General features: G+C 38.8%; 4 protein-coding genes across 8 annotated transcripts; 1 reads left to right on the plus strand and 3 right to left on the minus strand.

Annotated features, from left to right (window-relative positions):
• The first annotated feature begins 59 nt into the window (after positions 1-59).
• LOC114527440 (neurogenic locus notch homolog protein 1-like) lies at positions 60-21,374 on the plus strand. Of its 5 annotated transcripts, XR_003687414.1 has the most exons (22): positions 135-1,801; positions 1,959-2,051; positions 2,366-2,476; positions 2,642-2,752; positions 3,100-3,210; positions 3,278-3,388; positions 3,821-3,946; positions 4,147-4,290; positions 4,372-4,470; positions 4,630-4,743; positions 4,836-4,955; positions 5,148-5,267; positions 5,550-5,705; positions 5,989-6,105; positions 6,177-6,305; positions 6,621-6,731; positions 6,911-7,036; positions 7,120-7,230; positions 8,660-8,718; positions 11,911-12,006; positions 20,866-21,007; positions 21,283-21,374. XR_003687414.1 is itself a non-coding variant. In XM_028549088.1 (20 exons), the coding sequence occupies exons 2-20, from the start codon at positions 595-597 to the stop codon at positions 7,427-7,429; spliced, it is 3,285 nt and encodes a 1,094-aa protein (XP_028404889.1). In that variant the 5' UTR covers positions 60-139; positions 492-594; the 3' UTR covers positions 7,430-7,450. The 5 variants fall into 5 exon arrangements, 3 of the variants coding, with proteins under 3 accessions (XP_028404889.1, XP_028404890.1, XP_028404888.1); XR_003687415.1 differs by lacking the exons at positions 20,866-21,007; positions 21,283-21,374 and adding an exon at positions 12,289-12,379; XM_028549088.1 differs by lacking the exons at positions 8,660-8,718; positions 11,911-12,006; positions 20,866-21,007; positions 21,283-21,374 and adding an exon at positions 7,362-7,450 and having other exon boundaries at positions 60-139; positions 492-1,801.
• Positions 7,745-9,874, minus strand: LOC114527452. Its single transcript, XM_028549103.1, has 4 exons — positions 9,726-9,874; positions 8,536-8,661; positions 8,284-8,439; positions 7,745-7,888 (listed from the first exon to the last, which is right to left on the minus strand). The coding sequence occupies exons 1-4, from the start codon at positions 9,823-9,825 to the stop codon at positions 7,761-7,763; spliced, it is 510 nt and encodes a 169-aa protein (XP_028404904.1). The 5' UTR covers positions 9,826-9,874; the 3' UTR covers positions 7,745-7,760.
• LOC114527442 lies at positions 10,225-17,466 on the minus strand. The gene is made up of 14 exons (XM_028549090.1): positions 17,249-17,466; positions 15,152-15,208; positions 14,896-15,030; positions 14,652-14,816; positions 14,139-14,256; positions 13,839-13,951; positions 13,668-13,739; positions 13,231-13,458; positions 12,833-12,997; positions 12,527-12,706; positions 12,276-12,419; positions 11,892-12,145; positions 10,830-11,607; positions 10,225-10,520 (listed from the first exon to the last, which is right to left on the minus strand). Exons 1-14 carry the CDS (start codon positions 17,349-17,351, stop codon positions 10,411-10,413), a joined length of 2,622 nt encoding a protein of 873 aa, XP_028404891.1. The 5' UTR covers positions 17,352-17,466; the 3' UTR covers positions 10,225-10,410.
• Positions 18,478-24,417, minus strand: LOC114527444. Its single transcript, XM_028549094.1, has 16 exons — positions 24,166-24,417; positions 23,588-23,644; positions 23,334-23,468; positions 23,075-23,236; positions 22,832-22,949; positions 22,551-22,663; positions 22,384-22,455; positions 21,964-22,191; positions 21,624-21,788; positions 21,261-21,440; positions 20,853-20,996; positions 20,471-20,724; positions 19,752-19,995; positions 19,415-19,525; positions 19,118-19,231; positions 18,478-18,900 (listed from the first exon to the last, which is right to left on the minus strand). Exons 1-16 carry the CDS (start codon positions 24,311-24,313, stop codon positions 18,788-18,790), a joined length of 2,358 nt encoding a protein of 785 aa, XP_028404895.1. The 5' UTR covers positions 24,314-24,417; the 3' UTR covers positions 18,478-18,787.
• Between the last annotated feature and the right edge of the window lie 353 nt (positions 24,418-24,770).

Consider the following 24,770-nt stretch of genomic DNA (forward strand, 5'->3'; position numbering starts at 1 on the left):
TCTAAACCTGCTAAAAGTCGTTACTGTTTAATGCTAGTTGTATATTTAACTTTGAACAGCTTGAATATGTGGCCTATAACGTGAAGATTTCAACTAATCGGCTTATTTCAGCTTATCGGACAAAGAAAAGTTCTAAAATGTAAGTTGAAGTGCAATGATGAAAAAGAGAGAAATGTTTACTACAGTTCAAAGTTAACATTTCAAATTTAACATATGTGTTTTATTTTAATTATCAATATTATCTGAACAAAAAACGACAAATTATATGTTTATAGTAATATTATGTTTATAGCAGTTAAGAAAAGGTTCACTGGAATTACTAAAGCGTTACCAAACGCTTTTGGTCACCAAATGTAAACAAATTATTTTATAGATCAACTTCCTTCAATGGCTGACCGAATACTCTGTTGCATTCAGTAATTAAATTGAAGTATATTCCGACTAACCGTTGATATATCTTTTATTTTATGTGTCGTGACTGCATGTTAAAGGCAGTCCATTGGTTTTGGGGAAATCATGAACTGCAGTATTTGGGAAATTTTTGTGTGAAACCAAGATGGCGTAAAGTGTTGTAGTGTTGTATTATTAACTGATATGATGGAGTTTATTCATAGAACTATGATCTGGACAATGCTGCTAGTTTTGTATCGCGTTTTACCTTTAAACGCTCATGTTTCTCAATCTACGAGTGGTAATATAATTTACAAAGCCAATGAAAATAAATGGCTAGAGGATTCACATCACAACAAACTAGAACGTTCATCAAAGCCTGGTAAAAGGCAAATGGTGTTCAGCGTGAATGGAATACAACACATATACGAAAATCCTGGTAAAGACAGTGCTTACCAAGGCTTAGGTAATAACTTTGGACAGACGAACTTTGGGAACCCCGTGGAAAGAGAAACAGCAGGTTCAAATTCAATGGCGCGACAGTTTTCAGCGAGTTCGTTTGCTGGTAATGTTGAGGAGAATTTGTCTCCAACACCAAGAAGTGATTCTCCTTTGCCTGAGAGAGGAGCTTCGTATAAATCAAATTCACAAATGGCAGATATACATCTCGAAATGAATTCTGCAGGAGACATACACAGTCTACCAAGAGACTCTTCGCAGAGTACTAATATATATAACAGAGTTGTGAATACGAACTTCATGCCTTCCCAGGAACAGCAGACGAACATTCAAAACACTTTGCAAGGCATGGCAGAACGTTCTCAGAGTGATTTACCCACATCAGAACGACCCGATGTTCAGGAGTCATCCATAACACCTTTCCGGGCTGGAGAAAGGCTGTTTGAAAATACTTCACCAGAAAACGTTCAACAGAGTGTCTCCTTAATGGATTCATATTCTCAGAACACCGAGAACGCTTTACATGGACGTTTTAACAATGACCTCTCCTCACTTAAACCGCGCATGGAAAAAGACGAACCACCATCGGAAACACAAGATCCTAATGGTACCAACCTACCCTCGAGTGACTTGATGGAACACAGCTTCATCAGCCCACAAAGGGACCCACACCTCTCCACCCTCCCCTCAACTCGCCACATTGAACCTGTACTTCACCCTGATTCGGGACCTCAAGTTATCAACGCCCTTGGTCCAGACAACGTTCACATCATCAAAAAATTCTACCCCCTTCCTGTCGTCCAGAAGGTTCCAAGGCCCATTCCCGTCACCGTAACGAAACCTGTCCCGTATCCAGTTCATCAAAAGAGCTTCCAATTCGTGCCACGGCCGTATCCGCAGCCATTCTCCAAACCAGATGTTCACCTCGCCTATGTTCATCTTGAAAACAGAGGTAAGCTTTTTCCCCTGAAAGTTTGGTATACTAACCATGCATATGCCCTACACAGCCAGTCTGCAAATTATTCCCCTGTTTGGGCAGCCTGTCATATATTTCCCGCCCAAAATTCTTTGCCTACAGTATGCGTGCTCAATTACTCTTCATTTTCTAGCAAATCCTTGCAAACATGGCGGAATTATAGTTGAGAGTCCTGGTGGTTATAATTGCTTATGTCGCAAGGCTTACAAGGGAAAGCATTGTCAAGGTATTCTCAAGTTGTGGCCGTAATGATTAATGCTTTTCGAGATCTTTCGATCGTCGGTGGAGTTTATTCTGCTTGCTTAACTATGAAAGAATTGGTGATAAAAAGAATTAAGAATGAATGAAGACATTTTCCATTCAGGAAAATTATCTTCAGGACCGTAACGAACAAGAATGTTTTCTCTTGTTAAGGTTGTTGCTTCTTTTCGACAACTCGATCGCGAAAAGAAGGAAGATCGGTTTGTTCCTGAGGGTAATTTCCCTGTGTGGTAAATCAAGCCACAGTCTGTTTTAAATATTCTCTCTTTTTCGGGCTAGATCGAGATTGGTGCTATCCTTTCCCGTGTCAAAATAACGGAGATTGTATTGATCAAGGGACGCATTATGAATGCAGGTGTCCTAAAGGATTCAAGGGGATAAACTGTGAAGGTAATACGCTTTTAAACTACTCTGATTTTGAGTTGATACTGCCTTTATTTTACTTAAATCTTTGCTTAATCCTTGCTTGATCCTTCAAATCTTTGCTTCAAATCTTTGATCCTTACCAAACCAATCGCCGCGCTTGAATCTAATCGATTTCCTAAATCAATTTAGTTGCAGACAAATGTCACAATCACCCGTGTAAAAATGATGCTAAATGTATTCAGTTGTTGGCCGAAATCAAGTGTGTCTGTTCTCCTGGTTACAAGGGCAAATATTGCCAAGGTAATACGATATAATTAGGTTTCCTCTTGTTGTAACACTGGATCAATAAGAGATGATCCTTACTGGACCTCTAGGAAGAACAGTTTAGAACTGATAGAGCTATCCAGTATAAATAAAGTTAGTTTAGTTTAGGTTTCCTTCTGTAGTAACACTGGATCAATAAGAGATGATCCTTACTGGACCTCTAGGAAGAACAGTTTAGAACTGATAGAGCTATCCAGTATAAATAAAGTTAGCTTAGTTTAGGTTTCCTCCTGTAGTAACACTGGATCAATAGGGGATGACTTTAAGAAAAGTAAGTGAATTTCAGACCGATGAATTGAAATCGTTTCCTCTCTTATCCACAGATGTAGATCATTGCCACCCTAATCCTTGCCATCACGGTGGGAAATGTGAGGAACTCAATCAAGCAGCCTCGTGCACGTGCACATCATCGTTCAAAGGACGTCGTTGTCAAGGTAAACGTCTTCATCTGATGATTCGATTTGCGATGTAAACGTTACTACAAGATGCTTTATCTTTCAGTTCCCAAGACGTGTTCTCTCAATCTTTGTCGCAATGGTGCGACTTGTCTGGAAGATAAACCAAGTAACCCGTGCTTGTGCGCGCCGGGTTTTTCTGGACGACATTGTACTGGTGAGTCATTTAAAGAAAAAACTAAACTAAACTGAACTTTATTAATACTGGATAGCTCTATCAGTTCTAAACTGTTCTTCCTAGAGGTCTAGTAAGGATCATCTCTTTTTGATCCAGTGTTACTACAGAAGGAAACCTAAACTAAACTAACTTTATTTATACTGGATAGCTCTATCAGTTCTAAACTGTTCTTCCTAGAGGTCCAGTAAGAATCATCTCTTATTGATCCAGTGTTACTACAGGAGGAAACCTAAACTAAACTAACTTTATTTATACTGGATAGCTCTATCAGTTCTAAACTGTTCAGTCTGTTCTTCCTAGAGGTCCAGTAAGGATCATCTCTTATTGATCCAGTGTTACTACAGGAGGAAACCTAAACTAAACTAACTTTATTTGTACTGGAATATAAAGTCTGTAACGTAACGTCTTTAGAGGATGTCTGTCAACCAAATCCTTGCCAACACAATGGAAAGTGTTATCCTGCACAAAATACATTTAACAACACGTGGTACGCTTCCTGCCAATGCAGGAGTATTTACAAAGGTGACATGTGTGAAGGTAAAGTATGGAAAGTAGTATGAAATCTTAGTAGAGGATGAAATCTTAATAGTAGATCTCCGTAGTAATTTCATGTCCAGAATCCACGAATATAATCTAATCCTTTGGGGTCAGTAGTTGGATAAAGATTGGTATTTGTTTAGGATTGATGTTAGGATTATATTCGTGAATTCAGGACATTGGTCTTGGTTTTCTTTTAGTTCCAAATCCGTGTGCCTCGAATCCTAGTCCTTGTGTCCATGGACTATGCTACGACGCCTATACGAACATTGATCAAGTCGCGATTCCCCCAGAAGGATACACGTGTCATTGTTACGAAGGATACTTTGGGGTTAACTGCCAATGTAAGTGGATATCTTAGGTATTGAATCGTGTTCCCATATGTTCCAGTGAGGTGATGCTTTTTCTTCAATTGCCATTTCTAGCAAAGAGATGCGACCACTGCGATCCAAATGCACGATGCTTGGACGGATTTAAATGCACATGCAATGAGGGATATCAAGGGGATGGACAGGATTGTCGAAGTATGTATAAGTACTTTATTAGGCTATACAGGGGAGATATACTCCCGTCTGAATATTTATTAAAATACTGTACATTTATTCTCCTGCATATAACAGCGCTTTCTCTAGTCTTTTTGTACCATTGACTACACGATACGTTATGTTTCCATCTGTTGTTAGAAATCCCCGATCCTTGTGTCCCAAATCCCTGTGAAAACGAGGGATTTTGTCAGGCCGAACTTGGTACATTTGAGTGCAAGTGCGTTCCAGGGTTCAAGGGAAGAACCTGCAGAGGTAATTGTACGATTCGCGAGGTGATTGTTGCTTGCAGTTTATCCCGCGTGAATGAAGTTTGAAATTCGGATGTTTTTGGCTTTTTTCTTTAGAGAAGACTCCGTGTTCAGGAGTGGTAAACCCTTGCAGGAATGGTGGAACTTGTATCGACGAGAAGAACAATTTCCGATGCATTTGCACAAGAGAATGGAAAGGAAAAGACTGCTCGCAAAGTAAGATTTCTTCAAAAATAATGTTCCGAAATAATTTTGTTCCGAAATAATGTTCTTGTAGCAAAATTTTTGCTGAAAGATCGGAGAAAACTGACTATTTTTTTTGCTTTCCATTTCTCCTCTATACTGTCATATTCAGGAAACACTAGTTCCGTAGAACGCCATGTAATTTTTCAGTTTTGTTGTTTATAGATACGACCAGTTTATGCCAAGGTGAGCGCTGTCTCAATGGGGGAACTTGCAGGGTATCTGAGGACGGTAAGAGTTGGTATTGTGTATGCAAGAGTCCTCACTTCAAGCCTCCAGATTGCGGTAAGTTCAGTGATGTAGACTGACTTAACTTTAACCATTTATCCTGGTTAGTTCTATCAGTTCTAAACTGTTCTTCCTAAAGGTCCAGTAAGGATCATCTCTTATTGATCCAGTGTTACTACAGGAGAAAACCTAAACTAAACTAACTTTATTTATACTGGATAGTTCTATCAGCTCTAAACTGTTCTTCCTAGAGATCCAGTGAGGAGGATAATCTCTTATGGATTCAGTGATACTTAAGGATGATTCTTAAGCTATATCTTTATATTTCTGATTATTCAGCCTGCGCCTGCCCGGCCAATGCACATAACCCTACCGAACGAAACCTAACCTGCAACAACCCGGAAGGTGTGTGCGAATGCCCGGCAGGTTTTGAACATCACAAAGGACGCGATGTCTGTCTTGATGGTAGAACAAAACCTGTTAGTGGAAAGTCAGGTAATTTTGCCCCTTCCCCACCTCTTTTCGCCTCCTCTCCCACCTCTTTTCGCCCCCTCTCTCACCTCTTTTCGCCCCCTCTCCCACCTCTTTTCGCCCCCTCTCCCACCTCTTCGCCCCCTCTCCCACCTCTTTTCGCCATCCTCCCACCTCTTTTCGCCCCCTCTCTCACCTCTTTTCGCCCCCTCTCCCACCTCTTTTCTCCTCTCCCACCTCTTTTCGCCCCTTTCCCCACCTCTTTTCATAGCAGCATCAGAGGACGAATACCAAATTACGTTTGTAGAACGAAGTTGTGTTCCTAATCCTTGCATAAATGGAGGAACGTGCGTGCCGCTGTCGTCGTCAAAATGGATTTGCCAATGCCCTGTGGGTTGGAGCGGAAAGACGTGTAATATTAAAGGTGAGTGCTCGCTATTATGCTCTTCTCAGATCATATATGAAGTATAATACCAATTCATATTTTCTTTTTAGCTCCGATTGGGAAGAACGAAAGTTGCATCCCCAATCCTTGTGAAAATGGAGGTTTATGTCGCGTTGTGAATGGTACTGCCGTTTGCTCTTGTCCCGAGGGATTTTTGCCTCCTCTTTGTGAAATTAAAGGTAGTAAAAACTGTTTATTAGGATTCCTACTGAGCTGCAAGGTGTCCTTCAAACTGTTCTTCCTAGAGGTCCAGTAAGAATCATTCATCTCTTACTACAGGAGGAAACTCAAACTAAACTAACTTTATTTATACTGGATAGCTCTATCAGTTCTAAACTGTTCTTCCTAGAGGTCCAGTATGGATCATCTCTTATTGATCCAGTGTTACTACAGGAGGAAACCTAAAATAAACTGTCTTCATTTAGGACTTATCTGGACTGAACGTACTGACTGAACTAGTGTAGTTGATGGAAAATAATGTCTTTTATTCTTAGCTAAATCCGTGTGTTCGCCAAGTCCCTGTCGTAATCAGGGTCGTTGCGTTATCGCTGGAGAAAGCTACGATTGCATTTGTAATCAGCGATACACAGGACCAAATTGCGAAGGTATTGTACTTATTTAATAATATTTAGCTTAGGATTTATTATCCAGTCGTTATAAAGTGTATACCCTGCAGTATATAACGGCTGACCAATTAGGTTGGCCATTTGGTTTTATCAAGGATAAACCTTTTTTAAGATTTAATGAAAGCTCTATCATTTACGAACTGTTTACTAATCTTCAGTTGATAGATGTTTAAAATGTGATCCGGTGAATGCTTGGTGCAATCTTGGACAGTGTGTGTGTAAACCTGGATTCACGGGCAATGGCTATCAGTGTACACTTCGTAGTAGTGTTAGTCCAAAGAAAGGTGATAATGAATCTCAACTCATCAGCATTTATACTAGATTGTTCTATGCACCTCTAACCGTTCTGAATTATTACTTTCTGTAGTTAATGTCTGCATTCTATGTCACCCAGTTAAAGCATTTTGCATGGATAATACTTGTCATTGTAAATCTGGATTTGTCGGTGATGGTTATCAATGTACGGGCAGTCATCCTGGTAAGGGCTAATGCTTTTATTTCGGTGTCCTAAGACCTAATTACCAGACCGGTGGTGTGGTGTGGTGTGGTGATATTGGTATAGTATGGTATAGTATGGTACATAACATGATATATTGGCTTTCCCTTAAGGTACAATCCAGTATTATAATCCCAATCAACAACAAATTCCTTGGTTTAAAAGAAATAAACTTCTGTAATCTCGTCGAGAAATATTAAATTTTTTAAATGACTATAGGAAATAAATTGACCGAAAAACGTGTGCGATAGCACGCTAAAATAATAACTAAATATTAACAAATTAACTCATGCACATAAACGAAAAATTCTGAACAGGATATTAGAAAGATAAACTTGTACAAAAATTTTACCCGATATATAATTGTTGTATAAATTGATATAACAACTGTAACAGTTTAAGCGTAAACATCTATAAGAATCAGTAGACTTTCTTTCCTTGGCACTTACTAAAATGAACTAGATTTATCGTTAAAATAATGACATATAAATTGTACTGAGGGAGAGATTACATCAATAGATTTTTCCATCTTTCTCGCCGTCTCTTGCAGATTGTTTCTGGAACGATCTTGCTCGACTGTGTTTACCTTTGTCGGGCTTAGCACCGGTTGGCTGCGCACCCCGTTGACTATTTAGTAGAACTATAGAAAATCAATAAGTTTAGAACTGATAGAACTATTCAGTTTAATTTAGGTTTTCTTTTGTAGTAACACTGGATCAATAAGAGATGATCCTTACTGGACCTCTAGGAAGAACAGTTTAGAACTGATAGAGTTATCTAGTATAAATAAAGTTAGTTTAGTTTAGGTTTCCTCCTGTAGTAACACTGGATCAATAAGAGATGATCCTTACTGGAGGACCTCTAGGAAGAACAGTTTAGAACTGATAGAGCTATCCAGTGTAAATAAAGTTAGTTTAGTTTAGGTTTCCTCCTGTAGTAACACTGGATCAATAAGAGATGATCCTTACTGGAGGACCTGTAGAAAAAACTTATAGTGCTGTCTATCATATCCAAACAATGCTTTCATACACTTACGAAGTTCAGTGTCCAGATGATGTGGAATTTTCGGTCTTTTCCAGTCATGTCTACCTCGGTGAATACTGGAATTCCCTTTATGACGATGAGCCTGTTCCATTTTTATCCCTTGCGGACGTATCACGACATCTCCTCCGAATGTTATATTTACATTCTCTGCAAAACGTAAAAATAGTTTAAAGATTAAAGTTCAGTTTAACCGCAATGATCCAGGCTTCGAATGATATTCATATTAGTGCTTATAGATCTTACTCAAGTTAACAATGATAACATTATGGGAGTTGATTGAATCCCCTTCTCCGTTCGATGACTTTTCCTCTTTCTTGTTGTCCACCGTTGGAATCCTGTGAAAGATTTCGCCCTTCTTTTTATGCAGATCTAAACAAGATGATCACGGATGCTTGATTCCTGTTTTAATTCGTGGATTATTTAACGGTGAGTGGAAATTCGAGATTATACTTGCATGTAATATTTCGATTCATATTAGAGTCTTCTGTATATAATTGCTTTCCAATAAATTAGCAAAAGGGGAAGCCTATTGCTTCAAAAAGTGACAGAATGTCATATTCTTTAATAAATATGGCTACTCAGATCTGTTATGCAATGAGATTGGGCAAGATGCTAACAGTGTACAAGTTCATATACCGTGTGTAGTGAAAACAGGCGGTAATATACAGGAAGAATTTGTGATGAGAATTTGAAAGTTTTACACAATTTACTATAATGTTCTGGCTATATTATAAAACAATTATATCATTCGTTCTCCTTACATCTATGGCCAATGGCCAACTAGTATTTGGCTTCGTCTCGTTGGCTATCAGCTCGTATACCACTTGAGCTTATGGTATAATTGTTAATTATATCCTACCCAAAATGTACAATAAAAATTGGGTACAATTACAGGCAGTTTATAAACCAAAGGACTTTTGAAACGATTGTTTTTTAAAAGGTGCAAAGTATTGGGAACATATCACAGTGAAAATAAGGTCACATATCGCTGAGCGGTGACTTCAATGCATGAACTGCCATGAAGCGCTGTTTCTCAAGAACGCGACCATGCGTGTGTTTGAAGAGTTAATACATCTAACGGATCATGCGTTTTTGGCTTATTATAATGTATTTCTTTTGATGAACTATGTACCAGAGAAGCTAATAGCCTTCTTTATCTTGTATTCGTAGCATAACTACTTTGATTCGGGGTAACCATCTATAAGTGCGATGCTAAACCATCTAAGCGCGATGCTTGCTCGACAGACCTGAGCGCCCTTATAACCGCTTTGCTGTGAAATGACCATATATTCGTGGGCACCATAGGCTGAAATTTTGCTGAACTTTGCTGTAATTTATACCACAAACAGTCTCTTTTATCAGAAGGCAATATATCATTCAATCATGTGCTGCCTAGCTTACGTTTTCTATCACACTGCAGTTTACAAACTCACCAAGTTCTTTGTCTCTGGGCAAAGGATTTGCTTGGGTCGACGAGGTTGCAAGAATAACGACCAAGATGGTCATAAAAGCCGCAAAACTTTGTAGAAACATTGTCCCTGCTGGAAATTTTTTTTAGCTATAAATATTCAGGCGTATATCCAAGACGCCGAATTGCTGTATTGATTTGTGCTCTCGAGCAGACAGGCAGGCGTGTAATGATAGCTGGAGATTTGTTTTCCACTTGAAACGTTTCGTAGCGAAACGAAGCGAATATCACTACCGCCAGTTAAACAAATAAGCTTTGTTTTCGAAGAGTACACCATGATAGCAAAGTGAATTATGCAACAGAATGAACAGATCAATATTAAAGCGAGATCTTAATATTATTTAAACACGCTTGTGAAGTGTTGGATGTGCAAAACCCACATATTGGATCAGATTGAAGAGTTCGCATATAGTTTACATTTATGTAATTTTGTACGTTTTTCTCAAAAAATTTTATGCAATTACCTAAGTTTAACATTTTACAACATTTTTTACAGTTGACATACATAGATAAAATTTGCCTCATATAAGTCATATTCACCATGCGTTTTGCCAAGCGCTTAACTTAAATACCTACAAGAGTAGTTCGTGATAGTTCACTTAAAAAACGAAATTGTTTTTAACTGCTGCAGACATAATATGCTTCGTAGTTCAACATTCTTGACAGCTTTTCATGCAGTTCACCTTCATCCATTCTGGATTCTTTCCACACTCTCCTGTGCTCGCCCAGCCTGGGCATCTTACATCATTGTCGCTGCAACCTTGAAGGAAACATTGAAATTGAACTATCCTCGCTCGAAACTGTAGGGGGATTGGTCAATCAATCTGTATTGACTAATTGTGTGTGGTCTTTGTAAGAACATTTAGGTCTTATAGAAAATTATACATGTTTCTGTCTTTATTTTTCACATTTCACAACATTTCGTCACAAAAATTTGCAGTTCATTTTAAGGTTGTAATTTCCTAGCTTTAGAGTCGGATTGTGTCATCCTTTGTCGATCAAAATTCACTCTAATATGGATACAGAAATCACACTGAAACTTGTACCATAAACCCCAAGATCTACTTACTTTGTTGGACAGTCGTAGGTTGTGCTGTTGGTGCTGGCAATTGAGTTGTTTTAGTCGCCTCTGGTGGCGTACACAGTCCACAACTCACTTTGCAGTTTAAGTGCATGTATCCTGGATTGTCAGAACACTGATTATCTTTAGCCCATTGTTGACAGTTACTGTTGTCATCCTTGCAGATTTCTGGTAATTGAGTTGTTTTAGTCGTCTTTGGTGGCGTACACAGTCCACAACTCACTCTGCAGTTTAAGTGCATGTATCCTGGATTGTCAGAACACTGATTATCTTTAGCCCATTTCTGACAGTTCGTGTTGTCATCCTTGCATTTTTCTGGTAATTGAGTTGTCTCTGGTAGTGGAGTTGTTGCTGGCAATTGAGTTGTTTTAGCCGCCTCTGGTGTTGTGCACACTCCACAACTCACTCTGCAGTTTAAGTGCATGTATCCTGGATTGTCAGAACACTGGTTATCTTTAGCCCATTGCTGACAGTTCGTGTTGTCATCCTTGCATTTTTCTGGTAATTGAGTTGTCTCTGGTAGTGGAGTTGTTGCTGGTAATTGAGTTGTTTTAGTCGCCTCGGGTGGCGTACACACTCCACAACTCACTCTGCAGTTTAAGTGCATGTATCCTGGATTGTCAGAACACTGGTTATTGCTAGCCCAGTGTTGACAGTTCGTGTTGTCATCCTTGCATTCGTACCCTGGACAAGCGCCATTGTCAATGTAGATGTCATCTAATGCAGTATCGGAGTAACCTTTACCAATTTCGGCTTCGAAAATGAGCTGTGGAGAGTATTGTAAGTTTAAGATTTTGTTTTCATTTAATGTTAGATGACGTAATTATGACAAAAGCATGAATGGTTGGGAAAGAAGACGAAAGATAAGGGGAATGATACATAGCTATATAGATAGATGGATGGATTAACGAGTGGATTTATGAATTGATTAATGATGGATTATATGGATTAATTGAAAGATGATGAGAAGAGCAAAAAGCGAAAGATATTGATCGATTGTAAAAAGGGAGAAGCTAAAAAAACATTGAAATTAACAACAAATTGACTAACTTGAAATTTTCCTTTCCAGTCCAGAGTGACGTCAGCACTATGCCAATCTTCTCCTTGGTTTCCAGTCTTCGTAAACAAGATCAACCGACCCTTACCCTCTGGGACCAGATACAACGTGAGTTTGCCAATATTTTCTCCATACATGTTGTAATAGAACCTCATACACTGACTCGTTGTGAACTGCAGCGATTTGCTCACAAGCAATGCTTTGTCACCCGCCTGTCGGTGGGACGATTCCACGTAAACATAGTGTCCTGTAAATTGAAAAACTTTTAGCTGGAATTTTACATTGTATTCCACTTTTGAGGAACTTGTTATCCTTTGAATTCATACACGATAGAATCCGTGGCAAATGGTGTAAATACATCAACGGTATTATTTCACCTTTGCCTTGCAGTGTATGATCACCCTGTGGTCCAGTATTCATCGTCTGAGTTGAACCGCTGTGCTGTGTCCATGGTATCAACCCCGGGTTACCAGCAGTAAACCATATATTCCAGCCACCTTCGAAGTCTGTATCGTATTTTCCTGAAAAGAGAGAACAGGTAAACGTTTACTAGCAAAAATATTTCACTGGCGAGCTTACGTGAAGTTGTGAAATAGACCAAACAAAAAAGAAATGGTCGCAGTCTTACCCATATTACATCTTCTACCCAGGCAAGTGGAAAGATCATCGCTTGCCCCGATGCAAGCTTTGCCACCATTACTTGGAGCGGGTCTGTTACACTGTCTGGTTCGTCTGTGTTTACCTTCGTCGCAAGTTTTCGAACAAGTTCCCCACGAAGACCACAAACCCCAGTTGCCATGAACCGGAGCTGAAAAGTGAGTGAAATTGATAATTCCAGGTTTAATTGTAGGAAAGTAAATTCATTCTGCTTTGGCTATAATTTGTAAACAATTTGCCCAAAAGATTAGAAGGATATTTTGTCGATCCACTGTACCTGGGCATTCTGAGCTGGAACATTTGACATACTCTGATTCAATTCCATATGCGTTTGTGTTGCTTGGGCACTCGGCTCGATTTTCCCTGAAGCAGAATCTTTGACGTTCTTTGAAACACGAATCATCGCATTCTGTCCAGTCTGACCAACTCGACATTGTTTGAGCTAAAAGATATGAATCACATTTCTAAAGGTCTGTCTACAAGATGCAGTTTTATCAGATCCAATTTCGCTTTTGATGGATGCTTTATAGTCTGTGGCCTCACAATATCTATTGGCAGTAAATGAATACAACTGCTTTATCATAAACAGACTATATTCCATATGTCAGAAGTGAATTGGATCCGAAAAAGAGGCTTCTGACGGTGAACTCCGCGTACAGAAGAAACTTTACTCACTTTCAGAGGATGTTCTGCAATCGTAGAGTGCATTTATCTCCTCTATATCAAGGTTAGTGAAGTCCTCAGCATCGCCAATCTTTTTCGTGGGATCAAGGGAAACAATTGTGGTTGCTCCATTTATGCCAAATGCTGTGGAACTGTAATGCATCAGACTTCTCAGGTCGTAATCTTTCTTCATCTTGTCAATTGCTCCATGGCTGTACATTGCAAATTGATCGTGGAGATCTGATAATAAAAATCAGTGAAGTCTGATGAACAAGTGAAAGCTGATTGCTTCGGATGATGGATGGAGACGAAACCTTGAAAATATTCGTCACTAGTTCTTGTGCTTTCTACGTCTATGATATAATTCTTTGAAAACTACAGAAGACTTGGACAGATATTTTTACAGCAATAGTACAACCAAAAACCTAGCTTTTGGATCTTTAACTCACCGACTGGAATATTCTGCCAAAGAATTGTTATGTATCTGTTCCTGTCATTTCTGCTTTGTTCATGAAAGAATCCTGAGGTTCGATGAATTTGAAAACAAAAAAACAACGTTAAGCGAGTATGAGAGGAAAATCCAGCAAACAAACAAACAAACAAAGACATCACGTGCTCACCCATGCAATGTGTCATTTCATGCAGAGCTATGGGCACCCATTCACAACCTTCGCCAATTGACAATGTCTGGCCACCAGATTGAGCATAAGCTCTGCCAATTGTCGAAAAACATCTAGAAAAGAAAGCTGATGTATTATCTGGCTTGGATTGAATCATTATCATGCGGTATTTAACTATATAAACTTTAGTAAGTACATTTGTTTTCTATTTCTCTAATCCCTAACGAAACAAAAGCGGTTGTGGAAGTGTCTTTTTACTGATTCTGAATGCTTCATGCATGCACGGCGTGTATTTTTTACCCGTCAGCTTTCTTGAAATGAACGTAATGTTTCTGTGAGGTGTAAGGCACCCATCTGACGCAAGTCTTGGCGTGTATTATGTCCATTGCCTTTTGAATTGCTTCTCTTGCTTTTAGCGCTGTCAAAACAAATATTTATCACACAAATGATCAGAGAATTGACTTACTTCTGTGGACGAAACCTTTATGGCTATGATCAACAGTTTGAAACTGATATTATTGGAATGTAAATTTGGAATTATTTATTACGTATAGATAAAGCTGGTTTAGGTTTCCACCTGTGATGACAGTGGATAAATAAGACGGATCCTTTCTGGACCTCAGGGAAGAATAGTTTAGAACTATAGGTATATATTAGCTGTTCAAATAAATATAGTTCATTTTAAATCATTCTGTAGTTGGATTTATAAAAGATTATCCTTACTTGACTTTTTGAAATACAAATTATAAAACTGATAGTATTCGTATAGTAATAAAGTTGTTTTAGGCTGTTTCAGTTTTACAATACACTTACATAGTCCAGGGTCTATAAAATATGGAATTCTCCGCGTTGTCCAAATAGCTTTACGTCTGTGCATGGCATTTCTTTTACGACGGAACGATTCACTTTTTTTAATATCTGAAAGTTCCCTCTTATTCATCACGATATCTCCTTCGAACAGGTGCAAATTATCACGCTCTATCAAGTTTGAAAGAATTCAGAAATCAGACATGTATTTATTAAAACGTTATTCTACAGTGTGTTTGTGTGGATTTACCCTGGTTAATAGTGTTGATAACGTTATCGGAATTTACACCCCTTTTCTTCAAACGATTTTCCGTTTTCCATCTTTTGTGCAAGCTGTTCACCATAAGAATTCTGTCAAACATCTTTCCTTCGTTCTTATGCAGATCTAAAGAAGATGATAACGGACCAAGCCTGGTTTTATTGCGTGTCTTTGGTCTTTTTGGATTGAATTTACGCGGTGAGTTGACAATTTGTTGTGTACAAAAGCCAGTCATTTCATATTATACCTTTAATTTTATCGTTTATTTCTCGCTTGAAAACCTCTTCATCTTGATATTTGAGATCTATTGTCGCAAAAATTGGCAGTTAGATACAGTATTATAGAGCCTCTATATAGAGAGGTACAGAAGCCTCGGGTTGTGCTAAATTTTGGTGTGATTTTCATTGATCGCTGGCTCTTAACACTCTTAGGAGGATTGAGAGACTGGCGATCAAACTCAAACGAGAATTTCGACTATGGTATGGGTGTGAAAATTAGCCATGTCGTACCCAACAAATCGTGAGAAATTGTTGCCAGGCGAGCAGTTCCTATAGGCAGCTGTCTGCTGTATGTATATTTCTACGATGACTAAAAAACATCGTAATTGATAAAGAAAACTAATTAGTACTTTTAATTGTCCTGAAGATTAATACTGACTCGCAATCAAAATAATCATAAAGACCGCCGTAAGAATTTGTTTGGTAAAAATACCAGACAAAACGTGGACGCTTTTTGCGGTCACAAATGCGAAGTGATGCGACTAATTCTGCTATATGCAATTGTTTAAAGATTCACTTCATGCAAGAAGCCCTGTAGTTATATTGTCGGCTGTGTGTATTTTCTAAATCAGTGTGACTGAAAGATATTTGTTCTGTGGGCATCGTATGATCCATAAATCAAAACCTTGCTCTCACAGTTTTACGAGACAAGGAATATGATAGCTACTAGCAACGAACAAAACCTCACTCTGGCTAAAAAATAACTTTTCATGCTACAATATAGGTATGTCTCCCAAGGTGAGATTCTTTTTTTTATTCCATGCAGGGGTTTTGTCTTTCTAATTAAATGGTCTATTAATTTTTCAAAGCTATTCATAAGCGGCCTCCGCGAGATATATATTATGATATTAACAACAGTAGGTGCATGATGAAGACGGTCGTTTGCTGTTTCAATCTCTCATATATTATATGCATCCACCCAAGCGAGTCGTGCATACGTAATTTTATCCCCGAGCAAAGCAGAAGGTGCAAAGGTACTCGTAAAAGATGCGGAGGAAAAGAAAATTAATCCACAAGTAAATAGGTCAGCACGTTGAAAGTATTGAATTCTAGACGTGCTTCCAAATTTTATCCCAAATCTTTGCATGATCACACGCAGGCAAGGTTGGTTATGCTTGCGTCTTTTTCGGCTGGAAATCTCTGCGTTAATTTTTATGTTTACGCTCAGATATCTATGCTTGAAGTTGTTGCCGTTGTTGATTTCATTTCTGTCCGAACTTCGACTCCTATATATGCGCTAAATCGTTCGCAAACTATGAAACTACATCTATACTATGAACAACTATGAAAGATACCGAATCTTAGTAGAAAACAATCTTGGTGCTTGCGCTAAATTTCGAAACAGTCAAAATACTAACATAAAAGATGATTAATGTGCTATTGTGTTGTTTCCATGAAGCGTGATGAAGCGTTATATCGGCTTCGCTACTAATATATTAACTATAGGCCTGATCCCGAAAAACAAATAATACCGATTTTCCGCATTGGATCAATCATGCGTCAACCGATCCAAGAGTTCGTATGATTAAAGGATTATTTGGCTTAAAAAACATTAATCCATGCCAGGGCGACTTGACAGTGACATACAAACCGTTGAACCAGTTGAGAACACTGCAATCTGATGTATAGTCCTGGAAGCATGTCTGACGATTTAGACGTCAAATCATTGATGCGCATTACCTGTCTGAAAGCGCTTGAACTACGCTGTGAATCAATGAACATAGTATACCGTTGACACGGTGGTGTATAGATCATCTGGTGTTAAGATCTCCTCTGTAAAGTTCGCTAGCACTATTCTTTTTTGAAACTAATACTTGGCATGCTTTTAACAGATCAAGGTTATTGTCAACATTATGCATAACTTTATACTCTCGGAGTAACTCAAATTCATCAACGAATGTATATTAGGAACTTGTCATAACTTTGGTAAATACTTTAAAACTATACCACCAACTCGATAGTTCAACTAAAGTACGTATTGTGTGCAACCAGCATTTCTCTAAGTACAGAGAAATAATGTTAAATAAGTCTATCATTTTGTCTTTCAATGTCATTCGTATACATACCTATATTCCTGTCATCTGGGACAGGATTTCCTTGAACATATAAACTTGCAAATATCACAGTGGAGATTGCAAAAAAAGCCGAAATACTTTTCAGAATCAACATCGTTCAGTTTGACTCTTTCGCTGAGCTTTCGGACCAGGCGCTCGTGAGATCAGCGCGTTTGCTATGTACTATTCAACGTCCAACCTGCAGATAATCGTTGTGCTGGCTAACTCAAGCGGCGCACTGACTGGTAGGAGACTCTGTCGATCTTAAAATCCACCTCGCAACAATAAATTTGAAATTTAAACGCCCACAGCCCTTCTGTGATTGGCTGTCAGTCGAATCATGTCGGTATATGCATGCATGTGGTAATTTTTAAACCCCCGTTGAACTACGAAATTGCATAAGCTAAGATTTGTATATAAGATTTATAAGATTTATATATTCAGGATGAATTTTGGAAGACTTTTAAACGTATAGATAGGAATCTTTTATGAAGGCTGAGGCGATTTTTAAAATATATGTTTGGCTGTTATGATACCTGTTGTATGGAAAACTAATTGAACAGAATAACTTGATTCTTTCAAGCTATGACCAGCTGAGATAAACATCGATGTTTAATGATATGAATGTTAGTACAAGTTATGAAAGTTTGTGTACATTTTAAAGTACATATACAAGAAATTTTTTTATCTAATCCACGTGATTTCATGATATACTTTCAAACATATCAAGACAAAGCTTTTTATTCTGGAACACAATCGATATCCCTCAAAACAATATTGATAATATATATACTCTATGCCAACAGCGAGCTTTATACTGTTAACTGCTGGGGATTTTTATTAACATTCGTTTTGTTGATCGGTTTATCGCGATAACAAAGCTGACTAGTAACGTTTATATTTAATATTTAATTGAATTTAATAAATGCTTGTTTTTATTATGTTAGATGAAATTATGTTTTTAGGCGGTATATGTTTTGCAAATGCTGTATTTTATTATTTATTGATGTGTGTGGGAATATCAACTTCTCTTCAAAGCTGTGTGTTTAAAATTTATTGAGAAACGTGCAAATTCAAATAGCAAAAGAAGTCGTTGACTCGTGTGGATAAGGGTCATACAGTCTCTTTCAATTAATCAATATTTGAAGTAATGAAGAGTCTATATCGATATATTTTGCAGTTTGCACGCACGTCTTTAAAATCCATAGGGAATGAATGTTTTCAGTTAGACCCATGCAAGCACGCGTGATTCAGTGAAAATGTTCGTAGTAGTTTATCTTTATTGTTGAAAAAGGACGATATTAATAGCTGCAAAGTTTCAAATATGTGAAATACACAAGCTATTATTGTAGAAGAGAATTACACGATAAACCAACAGTACTAAGGCTAACTGTAAAAATGTCGTATATTGTTCTCAGTGTAACTCTGCAAACGTTCTGTCACTCAAAGAAGCTACGTCAGATGTTATTAGGGCATTTTCTATTTCGCTTTGCCTAAGTTATTAACCAAAAACAGATTTTTAGAAAGTGTGAAGCACGCACATACATAAGCTTAACATTTTTTACAACTCTTTTTGCAGTTGGCTGTCATCCATACCGGATTTTTCTCACATTCACCAATCCTCGCCCAACGTGGGCATTCTGAATTTCCGTCTGAACACGGACCTAAGAGAATATTTCAAAAAGAATGTAAGTAGTACTCAAATTGTAGTAAAATAGCAACGAAGCCTTTATGGCCGCTGAGAGGCCGGGGGTAGCTTTTCCATTAGAAATAGTGGAGAAAGTGAACCATCTTGATAGACGAGATGCCCTCAAAACAAAGTGTTCCCTATGGTAATTTACTCCAGGCTCGTATGTAAGCTAGAAGGAGTCGAGTGCTTACTTGGACAACCAGTACAGGACTGTTTACAGACGATCATTAAATCAGGATGTGTTTTGCAATAGCCATCTTTTGCCCAAACATTACATTGGATCCTGGGATATTTGTCTTTGCAATCTAAATGAAATCAGAATGCTGAGTATACCGTTTTCCGGCATATTCGACCATGGTCGAGTGCCATTTTTCGGCATATTCGACCATTTAACCAGCGTGGTTATCCATGTCAAAATATTTGACATCATAACCAAACACTAACCATGTAACCATGGTTATATTGTTTAATGTTTGACTCATTCTTACCTCCACACAAGCCACAACTTGCCGCGCACTTCGTGCTCATAAATCCTTGATTTTTTTGGCATTCGCCATTTTGTGACCAGTATTTACAATAGGTGTAGCTGTCTTCGCATTCTGAAGTTGAAAACGAGCATTGTCAATAACAGAAAAAATGCTGTGCACGAACCCTCTGGATATAATGACTTTAATACTTCATGCATATCTTTTGTATAAGCCCAATTAATATTCTATATAACTTTATAGAAATATCTCTATCACTGCCTGTCATCACCTCTCGTTCGCAGCCCACCAACCCCTCCCCACATTCCTTCACACCCTAGGATTCCAAATATCTACTTACTTTGTGGGACAGTCATAGGTTGTGTCGGTTTAGGCGCCTTATGTGGCGTACACACTCCACAACTCACTCTGCAGTTTAGGTGCATGTATCCAGGACTTTTAGTACATTCGTTATTGTTAGCCCAGTGCTGACAGTTCGTGTTGCCATCCTTGCATTCGTACCCTGGACAAGCGCCTTTGTCGATGTAAATATCATCTAAGGCAGTATCCGAGTAACCTGGACCAATTTCGACCTCGAAAACGAGCTGTGGAGATTTTTGGTGAAGATGAACTTAGTTTTTGTGTATTTTTCATGTTACAAGGCAAGCGATAGCAAACGACAAGAGGAAAGGAATGGACGGTTGGTTCGATGACAGTCATATGAAAGATAAGAGCGAAATATGTTTGATGGACAGAAAGCAAACGAAAGGGAAGATCTTTTAGATCTTTTGAAAGAAGAAAGAAATAAAAGGCTGTTTTGGGAAGATTGAAGCGAGGATTCAAGCAGATGAATTAAAACGAAATATGATATTTTTTAGATTGCCGAGAGAAACGAAATGAACAAAGGATTGATTCCTTTAGAAAGAGGGAAGTAGGTTTTGATGGTTCAACGTGATTTGAGAGAATCATTTGAGGATTTCTTGAAAGAAGTCAGCGAGACAGAATGAAAGAATTGATGGCAGAAAAGGAGATTGAAAATCAACTAACAAAGAAAGATAAAAAAGAGACAAATTGACTAACTTGAAATTTTCCTTTCCAGTCCAGAGTGACGTCAGCACTATGCCAATCTTCTCCTTGGTTCCCAGTCTTCGTAAACAAGATAAACCAACCCTTACCCTCTGGGACCAGATACAACGTGAGTCTGCCAATATTGACTCCATACATGTTGTAATAGAAACTCATACACTGAGGCGTTGTGAACTCCAACGATTTGCTCACAAGTCTTGCTTTGTCACCAGCCCTCCTGTTAGACGACTCCACGTAAACATAGTTTCCTGTAAATTGAAAGACTTTTCGGGTAGAATTTCGCATTATTTTTTAGATTTTTGAAGATGCTGTTATCGATTGGTCATACTGTGACTATTTGCTTACATTACAATATCCACCTAATAGCTATTCTTACCTTTCCCTTGCAGAGTATGGTCACCCTGTGGTCCAGTATTCATCGTCTTGGTTGAACCGCTGTGCTGTGTCCATGGTATCAACCCCTGGTTACCAGCAGTGAACCATATATTCCAGCCATCTTCGAAGTCTGTATCGTATTTTCCTGAAAGAAAGGTAAACTTCTAGTACCTAAAAGATGTCATTCCCAATCATCAGCAAACGGCCTCTAAATTAGCTGAACAGAAGCGTCCTTTACTTATCGTTATTGTGCCTAAAATTAGGTCAATCTGCAATATTATATGAAAAAAGTAACTCAAGATATTTCTATGCAAAACAGCTCTTTCAGTTTGACCCTAATTCTCTTCAATGGCAGTGCAGAAGAATAATTGTCTTGCGCTTAATGGGAAATGTAGCCTATCATTCTTACCCATATTACATCTTCTATTCAGGCAGGTGGAAAGATCTTCGCCTGCGCCGATGCAAGCTTTGCCACCATTACTTGGAGCGGGTCTGTTACACTGTCTGGTTCGTCTGTGTTTACCTTCGTCGCACGTTTTCGAGCAAGTCCCCCACGAAGACCACAAACCCCAGTTGCCATGAACCGGAGCTAAAAAGTGAGTGAAATTGATAATTCCATGTTTAAGTAAAGCGGATTAATTGCATGTATACTAATTTGGTCTATCGTTGTGAACCTAACTTCAATTAGATAACTTAGTCAGTAGTCCAGTAGAGATTTTAAGGAGCACACAGGATAAAAAATCTCCCTGGTTTCGAGAGCATAATTTGGTACCTGGACATTCTGAGCTGGAACATTTGACGTACTCGGATTCAATTCCGTATACGTTCGTGTTGCTTGGACACTCCGCTCGATTTTCCCTGAAGCAGAATCTTTGACGTTCTTTAAAACACGAATCATCGCATTCTGTCCAGTCTGACCAACTTGACATTGCTTGAGCTACGAGATAAAAAGTTCGTTTGAATTTACCTATTCAACTCAGGGATGGATCAGGGGGAGTTTTGTAGCGAATGGGACAAATGGGACACAGATGAAGGTCATACACCAGCCATATGACAGGGTCTACCATGTTTATTGGTAAAACCACCAGCTGGTGGTGTGATACTTTCCTTACTTTTGGAAGATGTTTTGCAGTCGTACAGTGCATTTATCTCCTCAATATCAAGGTTAGTGAAGTCCTCGGCATCGCCAATCTTTTTCGTGGGATCAAGGGATACAATTGTGGTTGCTCCTTTTATGCCAAATGCTGTGGAACTATAATGCATCAGACTTCTCAGGTCGTAATCTTTCTTCATCTTGTCAATTGTTCCATGACTGTACATTGCAAATTGATCGTGGAGATCTATTGAGACAAGTTGCCAGTAAATGTGGTCGTTAGTTTGGACGATGATAACACCGAATATACTGGAAACAGAACCTGTGCTCTTATTTATTGCTCTTCCGTGATATAACTGACTATATGGGCCCTACAGAAGACGTGCATGGGCACGCAGATATTTCTTCTATAAAATTTAGCTCTTGGATCTTAACTCACCGACTGGAATATTCTGCCAAAGAATTGTTATGTATCTGTTTCTGTCGTTCCTGCTTTGTTCATGGAAGAATCCTGAGATTCGATGAATTTGTAAACAAACAAACTACGTTAAGCGAGTAGGAGAGGAAAAGCCAGCAAACAAACAAACAAACAAAACATTTGCTCACCCATGCAATGTGTCATTTCATGCAGAGCTATGGGAACCCATTCACAACCTTCGCCAATTGACAATGTTTGACCACCAGATCGAGCGTAAGCTCTGCCAACTGTCGAAAAACATCTTGAAAAGGAAAGCTCATAATATGTTACTTCCGAATGACTATAGAGTTTAGTAACTACATTTGTTGTGTACTATAATATCTAACGAAACAAACTAACAAAAGCGGTTGTGGAAGTGTCTTTTTACTGATTCTGAATGCTTCATGCATGCACGACGTGTATTTTTTACCCGTCAGCTTTCTTGAAATGAACGTAATGTTTCTGTGAGGTGTAAGGAACCCATCTGACGCAAGTCTTGGCATGTATTATGTTCATTGCTTTTTGAATCGCCTCTCTTGCTTTTAGCGCTGTCAAAACAAATATTCATTACACAAATGATCAGAGAACTTAACCTTTTGAAGAGACTGTTCATAACTGATAAAGCTATCCATACGATTATAATTCTGGTAAATCATTGCTCTTATGCACTTACATAGTCCAGGGTCTATAAAATATGGAATTCTCCGCGTTGTCCAAATAGCTTTACGTCTGTGGATGGCGTTTCTTTTACGACGGAATGATTCACTTTTTTTAATATCTAAAAGTTCCTCCTGACCCATCGCGATATCTCCTTCGAACAACAAATTATCATCCCCTATCAAGTTTGCAAAAATTCAGTTATACATCGTATATCAGTCATGTATTGCTCTTTATTAAAACATTATTTTACAGTGTGTTTGTGTGGGATTTACCTTCGTTAACAGTGTTGATAACATTATCAAAATTGAGGCCCCTTTTCTTCAAACGATATTCCGTTTTCCATCGTTTGTGCAAGCTGTTCACCATGAGAATTCTGTCAAACATCTTTCCTTCATTCTTATGCAGATCTACAGAAGATGATAATGGACCAAGCCTGGTTTTAATGCGTGTATTTGGTCTTTTTGGATTGATTTTACGGTTATTTAAGTTTCTGTTGTGTACAAAAGCCAAGCATTTCCTGTTATACCTTCAATTTTATCGCTTATTTCTCGCTTGAAAACCTCGTCATCCGTATATTTGAGATCTATGTGGCACAAAAAAAAACTCTTGATATATGAGCGGTGAAGATGGCTCGGTCTACGGATTTGGGGGCGGGGTTTTTTTGCTTTTTTTGCATCTTTTCCGCTCTTCACCTCGCATTTCCTCCTAGCAATAGACTATGGCTACCTGTTGCTACAGAGCGTGCTCGCGACATCTTATACTTCTATTTTGAGTGGCTCTGTTGCTATTTAACCAGACTGCAACCGCAAATGCACTAAGCATAGCCAAGCATGTAATGTAAGATGCGCGGCCCAGCGAATATCTCTCTCTTTACACGACACGGGTTAGTATATTATACAGTATATTATACTGTCTGCCCGCGTACATCCATGTTGGTTACGCCGAAGATCTCCGGCACAATACGAATAATGCATGCTTGTTAGAATAACGACGGGCCAAGTTCAATTGATAATCGTTCACTGGCAGAATTTCGGCTTTTGAGAACACATACAATGCACTCTGTTGTTTGGCGACTGTCTGCTAGGCTATTTATCTAATACTTACCCATATCTGCATCGCCTGCGAAAGGGATTCCCTGAACACTTAATTTTGCAAACGTAACGGCGAAGATAGCAGCAAAAGCCAGAATACGTTTCAGAAATGCCATCGTTGAATAGGATTTGCGCGTTAAGCTTTCGAGTGAAGCGCTCATGAGATAGCGCGTCTGTGGTGTGGAATTCTGCCGTTGAACGGGAGACAAGCGTTGTAGTGGCTAACTCAAGCAGCGAAAGTGGTCGGGAACCTGTCAATACCTCTCTTTTGAATTGGCCACAGCAGTGAATATGGAATTTAAACACTGGTTGTCCTGCATTTATTATAACATGGTATGTGTGGTAAACTTTGAACCCGTGTTGAATTACGGATTGAGTAGCGGATTTGTTTTCCTTAGTTTGTTAAAAGGGTGAGGGAGGTGGAGAGATGATGAGAAGGGGAGAGGGTGTGTCATAGAGGGTTGAGAGGAAGAGTGCATGGGGAGTGTGTCGAAAGAGGGCGTTCCGAGGGAAGTGGAGGTGTCGGGAAAGGGGATTCCGTGGGGAGTGGAGGTGTGTTGAGAGGGGGGGTTCCGAAGAGAGTCTCGAGGGTGTCAAAAGAGGGTGTTTCGAGGAGGG

This window comes from Dendronephthya gigantea, unplaced genomic scaffold (assembly GCF_004324835.1).
Source record: "Dendronephthya gigantea isolate DGI-Jeju-01 unplaced genomic scaffold, DenGig_1.0 000045F, whole genome shotgun sequence".
NCBI lineage: Eukaryota > Metazoa > Cnidaria > Anthozoa > Malacalcyonacea > Nephtheidae > Dendronephthya > Dendronephthya gigantea.

Excerpts from the sequence above, each read along its gene's own strand:
- LOC114527440 (XM_028549088.1), top strand. The coding sequence starts at position 595 with ATGATGGAGTTTATTCATAGAACTATGATCTGGACAATGCTGCTAGTT. Across the intron at positions 2,477-2,641 it reads CAAGGGGATAAACTGTGAAG|TTGCAGACAAATGTCACAAT; the intron begins GTAATACGCTTT and ends AAATCAATTTAG. Across the intron at positions 6,306-6,620 it reads TCCTCTTTGTGAAATTAAAG|CTAAATCCGTGTGTTCGCCA; the intron begins GTAGTAAAAACT and ends TTTTATTCTTAG.
- LOC114527442 (XM_028549090.1), bottom strand. The coding sequence starts at position 17,351 with ATGTTGATTCTGAAAAGTATTTCGGCTTTTTTTGCAATCTCCACTGTG. Across the intron at positions 13,952-14,138 it reads CATTTCAAGAAAGCTGACGG|ATGTTTTTCGACAATTGGCA; the intron begins GTAAAAAATACA and ends TTTCTTTTCTAG. Across the intron at positions 12,146-12,275 it reads TCATACACTGCAAGGCAAAG|GACACTATGTTTACGTGGAA; the intron begins GTGAAATAATAC and ends TTCAATTTACAG.
- LOC114527452 (XM_028549103.1), bottom strand. The coding sequence starts at position 9,825 with ATGTTTCTACAAAGTTTTGCGGCTTTTATGACCATCTTGGTCGTTATT. Across the intron at positions 8,440-8,535 it reads TGTTATCATTGTTAACTTGA|AGAATGTAAATATAACATTC; the intron begins GTAAGATCTATA and ends TACGTTTTGCAG. Across the intron at positions 7,889-8,283 it reads TCATCTGGACACTGAACTTC|TTCTACTAAATAGTCAACGG; the intron begins GTAAGTGTATGA and ends GATTTTCTATAG.
- LOC114527444 (XM_028549094.1), bottom strand. The coding sequence starts at position 24,313 with ATGAGCGCTTCACTCGAAAGCTTAACGCGCAAATCCTATTCAACGATG. Across the intron at positions 22,192-22,383 it reads TTGGCAGAATATTCCAGTCG|ATCTCCACGATCAATTTGCA; the intron begins GTGAGTTAAGAT and ends TTGTCTCAATAG. Across the intron at positions 20,997-21,260 it reads GAATAGAAGATGTAATATGG|GAAAATACGATACAGACTTC; the intron begins GTAAGAATGATA and ends CCTTTCTTTCAG.